Below are 12,500 nucleotides of genomic sequence, written 5' to 3' on the forward strand. Positions count from 1 at the left end.
TCAGAAGAGGGCAAGCCGTAAAACAAACCATTGCAATAGTCCAGTTTAGAGGAAATAAAGGCATGAACAACCCTTTCGGTCTCTTTCTGAGATAATCTAGCGCCCTGGGAACGAGGTTGACAGTTGTAGCTGAGTTACCTGGCTTAAGAATGGAAGCGAGGCTGCTGGTGACCCTGTTTTGATACCAACCTTTCTAATGTAAATGGACACTGCTTAGAATCAATTACAACGAAACAATTTACATGATAAAAGCTGTGAGGTGGTCAAAGGCAACGGGAAACCATTCATAGGCTATGTCACTAAGCAAACAACTGTAAAATGGCCCATTGTTATTGCTTTAAATAAACACGTACTGGCGGTAGCTTTTTAAAAACGTTTCAATGATTGGTGCTGGTACTAGAAGTTAAGGCTTGAGGGCTGGAAATAAGTAAACGTCCGAATTTGGTGTTGTCTAATAAAAATCCCTTGTGGCTTGAAAAGCTTGACTCTCTTCAAGTCTGAACAAAAGATAATTCGATTTTATTATTACAGAACACAAGCAGAAAGCGCATACCAGGTTTGTTCTCTGTCGATATAGTGTCCCGGCTTTTTTTCAAATGACGCAAAGTTTCAATTACCCTAAGGAAGTCAAGTGTTTTATTTTCGGCGTATCCGTGACTTCTGGTTTTGTTTGGTTTCTTTTTCTTTTTTTTTTTTTTTCAACAGAGCTTATTAATTAATACCATTTACTGTATTTGGAAGTGCAGTGAAGTGGAAATGGCTCTTTAATTTGTTACCAATACAGAGGCCAAATTGGATTTTAGCACAAAAACCGTAAGGGTTGAAACGTGTAACGCGCGTTCACAGCTTCCGAATATTCAGTGCGAACTGATTGGTTGAATGTTTCAGTGCTAAGTACCATATTTGAAACCCCTTGCTCTTGTTGTTCCAAATATGGTACTTAGCAAATTGAATATTCAGAAGCTTGTTTCCCAGCACACAAGGGGCCGTTACAAGTTTCAACCCTTAATTGTTTTCGAAACAGGTAGCTTTTTAAAGAGATTTGTTATGTCTCTGATAATGTAATGTGAAACAAAACGATGCAGTCGGTCCTTACGCATCCCATAATATATATCCATCAGAGACAGCCGCCATATTGGTAAAAGGTTTATAAATTGAGTTATACTAATGTGCGAGGCAGCGACCCATGCGAGTCATGGTTGCGAGTCATGCGAGCCAACATGGCGAGTCATGCGAGTCAACATGCGAGTAACACAGTTATTGAAGGCTAATCGTTTTAAAATGGTTGCTTAATTTTAATAACTGTTTATCAGCGCTATTTGAAATGGGTGCTTAGACTTAAATGCGAAATTGGCATGGCTCGCAGATTTGGCAGACCCTTATAAATTGCATAAGGCTGCCGGTCAATTTAACATTTCTAATTCCTGCTGCGCAAAAAAATTATCCGTAAATTGAATTGAATTAAAATGACAAAGCGAGAGCCAAATTTTCCAGTGGAAAATACGGCAACAAATCAGCAGAAGGAAAGATGACAAGCAACCCCAATATTTAAATGCCGGACACAATTAAAGCAAAGTCCAAGTTTGCATTTGCAGAGTTATTGAAGTGTAGAGGAAAACTTAGGTCAACTTACTAATGGTTTTAATGTATCGAAGTTCTCTTGAAAATGATTAAATGCAATTTTAACGAAAGAACTAGATCGATCGTTAACCTCGTAAGACTGAGCTTCCCCTGTCTCCACTGCAAGCACTTGACAGAGGACCGACAGAGAATAATTACGCTGTTTGTCTTCCCATACGCATACGCTTTACTGCCAATAACAACTCTACCACAAGCATTAAGGCCGATTTAGACTCATATCCCTAATAACAGCAACTAGACAGAATTGTTCTGTCACGGTTCCGACGAGTTCGACGCTTACCGTGATATTGCAACGACAAATCTCAATAATTCATGTCTGGTACAAATGAAAATAAAGAGCAAAACGATCTAATTAAAACACACCTGAGTCTTGATCTTTATAGCAAATATTTCACAATTACATCATACTTGAATGTTAAACATCTTCTCAATTGCATCCTCAAGGATCAAAACGACCTCTGGGATTCCTACTCTTGAACAGTTTCGAATGCTACGAGATTGAGAAAACTATGCCGTAACTCATTTATGGCTCAGCTCCCTTGACCCTTTGTAAGAGTTCCGTCAACACTTTACGTCATAAACTACTGAGTAAACACAGGTGCTAAATTACCTTTCAGGGATTATGTATGAGTACATACCTCTCACTAACCGTACTGTAAGTTACGGACCGAGTTTTTTCCCGTTGATTTATGGCCCAAGCGCGAAGCGCGCGGGCCATAAATCAACGGGAAAAAACGAGGATCCGTAACTTACAGTACGGACCGAGAAAACGAGGATAGTAAGATATTTATTATATCTCTGAGGTTAACCGGCGCGCGAGCAAGGAAACTAGTCAAAGTGAAGCGGAAGGTCCAACTGCCACAAAGAATGCCGTGCCAAAATCCCAAAAACTATAAAATCTTCTTGGCTGTTAAGTTTGAAATAGTTGCTTGCAAGATTCAAAAAGTTTTCTGTACAAGTTTATGCAACAGAAATGACATGAAAAACTCGCTAGATGATGTTTTGTCAAAATTTTAAATTTAGCGGGCTGTACAGCGGGCCGTACTGTAGAATACGGCCCGCTAATTTAGCCAATTACAGCGCGCGTACTATCTGAGAGATATAATAAAAGAGATTAATATTAAATCTCTGCTATGCATGCAGACCCGTAGCAGGGGAAGGGGCTTGGGAACTGATGAGTAATTACCTTGCACGGATAAAACAAATAAAACTGTCACAAGAAATAAAGGTCTCAAAATGAAAACTCGCGAAAAACAAAAGCTGCGAAAGAAAGTCGCGAAAATGTGAAAATGAAGGTTCTACTGATGTTCATGTACTCATAACGTGCAAGATCCTGAATAAGGGCATTTCGCAAGTGACATATAAAATAAGATAAAATAAATAAATAAATATTATGAAAAAAGACAGTACATGAATATAAATAATTAAAATCAGTTCACTTATTCATTAGGGCGGAGCCCAGAGCTCTTTTAAAACAGTGAATTGAGTTCGACTCACGGTATAATGTCCGCATGCAGGCTGTTCCAATCTCTAATCATTCTTGGCCAAAAGCTGAACTTGTACGCATCACATGTTGCCTGAAGTGGAGTAAACTTGAGTGGGTGGGAGTGGTGGGTCCGCTGGAGTTGCTGATGATGGACATCGGTCGGAACACTAATTTCAGCTTCGTTGTTAAGTGTTTTGCAGAGATAGATAGATAGTTAGATAGCTTATTAAAATAATTCATTGCAGCCATATGGCTGAATTACAAACTATTCACAATATTGATAAATTATTTATATATTTACAATAATAAAAATTTATATATATATATATAAATGCTATCTTGAAAAAGAAAAAATAAAACTACCTATAAATATGACTTATGATAAAACTGTTTTTGCATCGTTCTGTCTTGACTCTAGGTAGGTTGAATTTCCTTTGGTGTCTAGTAGCGTAGTTACTGTTAGATCGTATAGGAAGATGGTAAAGTTTGTGTTCATTGAGCATGCATGCATGCATGCATGCATGGCCTTGCAATTCGTCTCCTGTATTGTAGTGTTGGCCACTGTAAAATGTTCACTTATGTCCAGAAATGCACCTAATTAGATGCACGTCCAATTTTGACATCCGACACGAAGTGTCCCTTTAAGCTTAAGCAATTGCTACCTATTTTCAACAACAAGGTAAGGATAAAGGTTAGCATTATTTTTAGCTTTAGGTAAATGCAGCAGTTAATCTTTACTTAAAGAGCAGCATTTGGGGAACACTTAGTGACATTACGTATTCGTATTCTGTGACATGAGTGATGTTGAAGTTGGGGAGAAGAGCAAGTGGACACTTCGTGACGCTTATTGAAATCCAAGTGCATCTAATTAAATCCATTTCTGGACATAGAAAATGTTTAATGCTTGGGAGGCACAGCCCTCCTCTCTTGAGTAAGTCTCGGTCACAAAACGAGCAGCCCGTCTCTGGACTTGCTCTAGCATGTCTATTTGGTATTTTATGTAGGGGTCCCATAATGTAAACGCCAGGAGCCCATGAGTAGGAGCTTGCCTCTCTCATACACGTCCTTATGAGTCAACCTTTGCGCGTATCTTTCTATTTTTAGAATGCCACGAGTTCCTCGGTTCTGCACGCACTGTTTTAAAAGGCCAATCAGAGTAAAGTCATTGTCTAACGAAGACAAATAAAGCAGTAAAACTGTATTTAAATCGTGCAAATTGAAGTAAATTTATGTAAATGCAAGGCTCCTGCTCAAGGGTTCGTTCTAAAAATAGAATACGCGCAAAGGTTGACTCAAAGATCTACTGCATATGGAGGCTCCTAGTAATGGGCTCCTGAAACGCATATTCCAACGAGGGTCTAACCAGTGAGATATCACTGGTCTCTATCAGGGGAGGGCAAGGGTGAAGATTTCTCTTTATGAATCCTACTGTCTTATTGGCTTTGTTCTTTACATTTAAAATGTGCATTTTCCAAGTAAGAGTTTCAGTGATGGTATTCCCTAAGTATGCCTGGTGGTCCACCACCAGAATCGCCTCTTTGACCCTCCGTGTGTACCAATGAGGATCACGATCAATAAACTTTGCTTCGTTCCAAAGCGGATTGTGTTCGGTGTTGTTAGCGTGTTCTGAAACGGCGGAGGTCTGGATACGGGCAAGTCGGATGTCTTGCTCATGTTCTTTGATTGTATCTTGCAAATATTTTGCATAGATCTTCCAGACTTCACCCTAACAACATCAACAGGGATAGTGGAATAGAAATTCCGGAAGCATGGATACCCACCATCAAGAAACACATCAACAGCAGAACCGTACGACAACGGACCGCCGCAGGAGCAACACACCGAAACAGCGAGGATCGAAATGCACCAATCACAGCGGAGCATCCTGCTTATAAGGTGACGCGTAACCAGTCGACCTCATCGCTGATGAAGACTGGCAGTATGCAGTCAAAACGTCGCGATCTACATCACAAATGACCACATCGTGAGACAAACGAGAATATTTTATTATTATTGTACTTTACCTCGATGAATAACAGCAACCTTTTTTACGTTGTTTTTTTTTTAGTTTTTAATTATACAGTTTGTCATAACTGACTGAAGCTCTCTCACCCCGCTGTCGGTCGAATAACGTTATTATTTCACAGTCCCTCAGGCAATAAATGCCCATATTTCTTCTCCAGACCTTAAGGAATCATTATTTCAAAAACACAAGCTCCGTATGTTCACAAAAGTCTCCTGAATCTGTAGGTTTCAGATCGAATCATGTTCGTACTTCAATAATGTTGACCCTTTTTTCTGAAACAAAGAGGTCACTTAGTAATAATTGAAGCTCCATAGCTAGTGTCAGAGGAGCTCATCAAGATGAGCTCCTCCTACTATAGTATATTTTAGTACTGTGAAGATTCATCTATCCGGGAATATGATAGTAGGCGAAGCATAAACTTGAATACTCCGGATATGTTGTGGACTTACTTTTCATAAGCTTTCGAGCTCTCCTGAGCTCTCCTGAGCTCTTGGTCACATGACTCAGGAGAGCTCGAAAGCTTATGAAAAGTAAGTCCACAAAATATCCGGAGTATTCGAGTTTATGCTATAATATATTTTGACCAGTTTTCATATGTCATTTCTTTTACTTTGTTTTTTTTTTAACTTGCAAGTACCATTTTTGCATGCGCTAATAAACACTGTTGTTGTTGAGTCTTTAGAATGACGCCCCTGACAATCCGGACAACAAATTAATTCCATTTTTTATCTTTTACTCCCGAATTCTGCTTACAAACAGAACTGTTGCAGTTTCTCATTATATGCGAAGAAATCCAGCTGAAAATATGTCACCGCAATGACCGAAGTAATTTTTCCAACATTTCAGTTACGCCATTTTTGTGGACATGCAATATAGAATTTATTACAAATCGGCTTAATCAAAATCAAAGTTTTTTTTGTTAGCGACAAAAGAATTGATAGTTTAATTAACCTTTCGTCTGGTATTTATAAATAGTAGCAACCCAGGAATGCTGTCATGTTTACAAAAGTGTGTGCTGAAATGGGAGCCCCTGATGACTGAACTTCCAAGTGCTTTGCCATAATGCCTTTCACAGACATTCTGTGCCTTCATAACAAAGCATTCATACGCTTCCTGGCTACTGCCATATTGCTATACGTTGCTGGAGCAGTTCCAAACCATGGCTGGCAATTGTTTCTTGGTCATAACTATTGGACTTTTCGTTATCCATCTTTAGGATACGCTGAATGGGACGGATTTTGGAACAATGATTACAGCGAACGAATTTGGTACAACAGATCTTCTTCGGAGACTAGAGTCAAAGAATGCAGAGAATGTCGGTGCGATACCAAAGAAAAATACTTTAAATGCCCTGATAACCTTGAAATACTGTAAGTAGTATCTTTGTGTTTGCGAATTAGCGCTATAGCTGGCTTGAGAACATTATTATATGTCATAATAACCTTTGTACCGAAAAGGCAAATATTATCAGCCAGATGGCTCCGCATTATCACAAGTAAAGAAACCATTCGTAATTTTTTAAAAAGCACGAGTTCACTTTTTATTCAGAAGCCCATCTTTCCTTTTTTCTTGATAAAGAGAGCCACTTCGTGACGGAACCAAATTTGCATAGCGAGCAAATGTAAGGGGCCGCCTCGAGAGGATAAAAATGGCGCTTTCATGTCGTCTTGTTTGACGATCATGCGTTCTATTGTTACTATTTTACCGAGTTCCAAGGGGCTTTGCAACTGGAAAGTGTTCTCAAGAGAATTCATAAAAAGAACGATTATTCCCAAAACATGAAATAGCTCTCGTGCTGGTGACTAGAGAACAAACTGAACCATTTTGAAATGAACGTATTATTATTATTTACAAGTTTCGAAAGTTTTACATATCAAAAAACTATCTTCGCATAATTAACATAATTGCCGTTCCATTCGCTCACTATCAGTATATCTCCTCTTTCTTCTTCTCCTTGTGCATTTTTATCTGGGCAAGGTGCTCAGCATACTCTGCCACAAGGTTTTCGGGGACAATGTATTTATCGAAGAGATTTATCTGAATACTTTCTAATAGCCTCATTGTCCCCACTGACTAGTTCACTTTCCTCAAACAATCGCTTAATCTGAGCTCGAGGCTGGAAGTCTTCCGGCTCACCGCCATTGGTGGGGGTTGCACTCTAAGAGAGGGAGAGTCCGATGTTTTTGTTTGGGTATTTCTGAAGGCACTTTTTTCGGCGCAAAAAAATCTAAAATATCCGGCCCACTCCCCACAATAAAAGAAATACCTTTCCTAAACAATGCACAGTCGGTCTCAGTCGGTTAGTGCGCGACCTTGTTGCAAGAGGTCCCAAGTTCGATCCCTAGTGACCTCATATCCTTGTTTCGACTTCTTTCCATTCTGTGTAGATTCAGGTAGCTTTGAATGCTTTTAAAACGGGGCACTGGTGGAAGGAGAGGAGTAAAATGAACGCACCGTCGGCTTCCTTGGAGAATACTCTATAGAGAGTAAAGGAACTTCCGGCCTTAAATAAGATGTACCTTTACCTTTACCTTGTACAAATAATTATCTTCTTAGCCTCAGTTTAGACATGATAGTTTCAATTCAGTTTGCTTCAGGAATCATTTCATCTCACCCCAGTTGAGGTTTGCACAGTCATCAATTACTAACTAGTGTAGATGCAGAGACGTATCGAGATCGATGGAATTTCAAATCGTACAAAAGACAACTGATCCGACCACAAATTCCACTTTACATTTAACTGTCTATATGTTTGCTCGTCTCCGTGCGCCTTTTAGCAAGTGAAGCCTCGTCCATTAACTTTTCTTGGTCTGCTGCCATTTTTGCCCAGTCTGCATGCACACCGCAAAGATGATTTCGATCCTTCCCTCTTCTCCGATTCTACAATTTAGCTCGCCAGGACGTGCCCTGTGTTCTCCTTTGGACTCGAATTTTAATTGAGACGTATTCCTGGATGGATTTTTATATTTTCAAAGCGATTTAGGAAGCCTCTTTCATCACTCATTGCATTAAAAAAGGACCCGTGGAATAAAAATTCCCGTCACATATCTCAGTGCACAAAAAAATCAAAGTTGCCGTTTTGTTTCTTAATGGAATGCCACTTCTCTTTTAATTTATTGCGGCAGTGTAGCACACGACCCATGAGCTCTTAGCTTTTAATGTCTTGTTATAGCGTATAAATCTATCTCTTTATCTGTTTACTTTCTAGGACAGTACGAAATTACATCATCAAGACCATAAGAAATGGACAACTATCTAAGCGCTTGACAAAAATGTAAGTCTGCTGTAGTCACTTAATTAGCTAAGAGTGTGCCATTTCATTCCGAGGAATTTGTCGGGTTTTTTTTTCTTCAGAAAAATTCTCAAGGCTCAACTGCAATATATCGAAGAGGAGGTATTTCACAACCTGACGCAATTAGATAAATTGTAAGTACACAAAGAACTCAAGTAAAGTGAAGTAAAATACGGCGAGCATGTTTTGCAGGTTGCAGATTGCAGGTTGAAATTTAATTATAACTGGAAAACCGCTGGCACTAAAAATAGTTAATAACCCATATACTCATCGGGGGTTCTTACAAAAATCAACCAATCAGAGTTCTCCATTTTGCCTGAAAATTGCTTGCCATATCATAAAGCACTTTATTTACCTCTGAAGTAGCTAACATCCCCTACTATTTGTCTACCAATACAGGTTATCAGTATAAATGAGCTCTTTAACGAAATTCCGTATTTTGCTCTCGTCAAAGGTGAAACCAATTCACGTGTCATTAGCAAGTAAGACAGCAGATTTATCTCAATTGTTTTAGGACACTAATTGCCCGTTGATCCGAACGAGGTTTGAACCAATGAAGCGAAATCTTTTAGAGTTTTTGACCGATGTTGCACAGGGACGCTAAGATGGTGGCGGTGCTCCCCGCTTAATTACACTTACTTATATTTTGCTTGACTCCTTTTCCATGTCGATATAGGAGCCTGGCCATGAATGAACTTGAGGAATTTCCAGACCTGTCTACAAACACAGCCCTGACAGAACTGTAAGCTACTTACTTAACCTAAGAGACAATTATGGCAATAGGAACGTTCGTAGCCATTTCGGTGGTTTAGTTACTGGTTTTCATTCTCGTAACAAACAATAACGTTTCTTGACGGGACACAAAATAATTCATTCGCATAAAATTAGACCGACATTTCCTCTGGGGCACAAAAATGCCCGCCGTTAAATTATTTATGGGCAATAACTATAGCCGACTTGACATTAGTCACATTAGGGAGCTTAAGCACGAGCAGGAGTCCCTTAATTACCCGGAGTTTTCATATCTATTGTACTCTTTATTTCTAGAGCTGCTATATTTTAAAATACCTTCGTTTTACGGATGTGCTTCTTATGACCATCAATGGTTTACCACTGGTCTTTTATGCTTGGCTATTGTGAAAACACCGAAGAAAACCCACTGGGAGCTGCTTCTAAAAATATAAAGATAAGAGACAGGGTTTACTCATAGGGTCAATATGGAAGGTGGTGACTCCAGGTAATGGGCTCCTGGGGCCCGTTTCTCGAAAGTCCCGAAAACTTTCGGGCCCGAAAAGCCAACCACAGGGAACTTATGAACATGGAAGATGTAGTAAGGGGCCTATGGTTTATAGTCCTTATCCGAGAAGACTTGAAAGTCTAATCATTTGCGGGTGTAATTACAAAGGCTGCACTTTCTCCACAGTTGTTTTAAGACAACGAGTGTTGCTCCGGCCGGAGTCGAGCTCCCGACCTCCCGCATGCTTGGCATCCCGGTGCTCAACCGAGTCACCGGTGTGTGGCTAAACAGCGGTTAACATTGCTCATGCCAAGACAGTGGTCTCTCCCAGATTTTTAAAATAATCGTCTCTAATAGTGAAAACTTACTTAGCAATATACGGTAAATGTCACAGTGAGCGTATGTGAGAATTATACACTGGAAACTCGGAAACAATCCGAGATCCAGATAGAATTTGAACCCATGACCATCCTTGATCAAGTCGGATGTTCTAACCACTGGGCTACTATGGAGACTATGGTGGGCACGGGTGAAATGTCATAGCCTCAAGACAACTTCCGGTTGGCTTCCATGGATCAAATACGTTGCATGCTTAAAACTCCTTATTATGTGCCGGACTACCTAGTAATTCGTCGACCGAACAGACATAATGCCAAATAACTGAGAAACACAAAACAAAATACCGTAGAGCAAACGTTTCCGCAGATAGAAGAGAGGCCAAAAGGATCGTGGCTCTGGGAACGAGATTGAGACTAAGCAAGTGATAATAGTTTTGTGCATGCGTAGCTTGAGACCCTAAGTGGGGTATATACACTGTACGTATTTTACTCTAATCTGCATTTAGATTTAAGAAATTTTGAGGAATTTTTCCTTGTCTACATATCCTCATCTAAACACGAGATGGAGTTGGGAGAATTCGAGACAGTTATGCAAAGCTGAGACGTAGTCGAGGGTTTGCATGACTGTCGAGAATTCTCCCAACTCCCCCTCGTGTTTAGATGAGGCTATGTAAACAAGGAAAACATTGCTTTTGGACATATTTTTCAAAAATAATTCGACAAATAAAGGAATATGCTGGATATTTTCACTTCTGATTGAAACAGATTTTCTTGATAAGCGCTCATATTTCCTACCAGCCTATCAAAACGCCCGTCTGACAACACATAACCAATCAAAATTCTTGCGATGTCAAACCTGTGTTTACATACTCTCATCTAAACACAGCTATTGACCAATGAGAATGCGCGTAGTATCCAAATTATTTTATAACATAATTTATCTCATAGTTAATTATTGTTGGATGTCGTTCAGAAGTCTATAGTGTATTCTGATTCATGGTAATATGGGCCAGCACGACTTGGTTGCGATAATAATAATAATAATAATAATAATATAAAATATGGGACTCGAGAGAAATACTCAGTTATCAGTGGCAAGCGCAAAGTGCATTGATTAAGGTAACTAGGATTATATCAATGCAGCGATATTCATATTGATTTTTTTTTTCAGGGATTTGTTAAGCAACAAGATCAGACTTTGGCGTTACAATTACACAGTATTACCTAAGAATCTGGTCAAAATGTGGGTTTATTATCAGTACTATTCCTGTTAATTAAGTCTTTTCTTCAATTCTATTAATGCTATTCCTGTTAATTGTGTTGACAGTCAATTATCGTTGTGCAGTCGATTTTGCGCATATATTAATTTTAAGAAAACGACGAAACCTTTGAGTTTATAAAACATGTTTCGACAGAAACTTCTGCCATCCTCAGTTAGTCAGAATACAAAGCGATGGAAGCTGAATTTATAATAAATAGAAAATGCTAATGTGAAAAGTAGTAACAACCGAATGAAGTATAGCGTGAAAATGTGGGAATCAAAAAGATAGTTTAAGATTGACATGGTCAGTAATTGTTGATTCTAACTGAAGATGGCAGAAGTTTCTGTCGAAACATGAAAGGATGAATCTACCAATTTTCTACAAACATGGTCGGTTTGAATTACAATAAAAGTGGGCTGTAGCAAGGAAGACGGCAACGTTACCAAAAATGTCATTAGAAATCAATTGATTTGCGCGATTTAAACTATTTCGGGACTATATACGCACGGGGCCATCTTATTCGAGCTGCACAAGGTTGGTAAAGAAACCTATCATTAGTAGTAACATTGGTAGGAACACCTTTGTAATCTAATGAGAAATCAATACCTCAGTCAGACAGGAGTTCGTGACTTAGTATGTAGTAAACGGACTCAGTCGTCCTCTCGTGAAATTTCCGAATGCATTGAATTCCTGGTAACGAAGTATTGGTATTATTGAGAGTTTACTTTTCATTTATTTATTTATTTATTTATGTTTTTTTTTTAGAATTCTCATAGACAATCAACTGGACTGGATTCCAGACAACTGGTTTGATTTGCCAAATCTGAAATACATGTAAGAACATTTTCGGTAATTTGCACTCTAATTAGCTATTCTCAGATGGAGCGATAGTCCCGAAATTCAACTCTACCACTCTTTGCAAATTAAACTTGTTCCTAGGACCTCTCTATAATCCAAATCGAAAGTAGAGGACTCGGGAACAAGGTCATTTTTAAATAGCCTCCTGGGTACCCCTCTGCAAGTTGTAGCTCTAAATCTGTGGTATCATGTGAGGGTCGCAAAGTGAACTTCGGAGTGTTCAGTAATATATGCCCACCCTCGTTAAATAAAGTTCATTTAACTTTTATTGTTATTGAATAGATATCTTTTACACCTTGTTTGCTCAGGCCGTAGTGTAAGTTACTTATCGCCCGCGTGCGCTGGCTTTAACTTACAGTA

At 39.1% G+C, this 12,500-nt stretch overlaps 2 protein-coding genes across 3 annotated transcripts in view; one reads left to right on the forward strand and one right to left on the reverse strand.

The window, feature by feature from the left end:
- LOC137980702 (uncharacterized) overlaps positions 1 to 2,219 on the reverse strand; it is a 16,957-nt gene extending 14,738 nt beyond the window's left edge. The window contains exon 1 of the mRNA XM_068828137.1: positions 2,005 to 2,219. The gene's annotated coding sequence lies outside the window, so the exon portion shown is untranslated. The remainder of the gene's footprint in view (positions 1 to 2,004) is intronic.
- Positions 2,220 to 6,095: 3,876 nt separating this feature from the next.
- LOC138006822 (uncharacterized) overlaps positions 6,096 to 12,500 on the forward strand; it is a 60,933-nt gene continuing 54,528 nt past the window's right edge. Inside the window, exons 1-6 of one of the 2 annotated variants that reach the window (XM_068853411.1) lie at positions 6,096 to 6,523; positions 8,362 to 8,427; positions 8,508 to 8,579; positions 9,122 to 9,187; positions 11,192 to 11,263; positions 12,048 to 12,116. In XM_068853411.1, the coding sequence (XP_068709512.1) occupies positions 6,216 to 6,523; positions 8,362 to 8,427; positions 8,508 to 8,579; positions 9,122 to 9,187; positions 11,192 to 11,263; positions 12,048 to 12,116 (653 nt within the window). In that variant the 5' untranslated portion in view covers positions 6,096 to 6,215. The remainder of the gene's footprint in view (positions 6,524 to 8,361; positions 8,428 to 8,507; positions 8,580 to 9,121; positions 9,188 to 11,191; positions 11,264 to 12,047; positions 12,117 to 12,500) is intronic. The other variant, XM_068853419.1, reaches the window with a different exon arrangement.

Source organism: Montipora foliosa, chromosome 1 (genome assembly GCF_036669935.1).
Source record: "Montipora foliosa isolate CH-2021 chromosome 1, ASM3666993v2, whole genome shotgun sequence".
NCBI lineage: Eukaryota > Metazoa > Cnidaria > Anthozoa > Scleractinia > Acroporidae > Montipora > Montipora foliosa.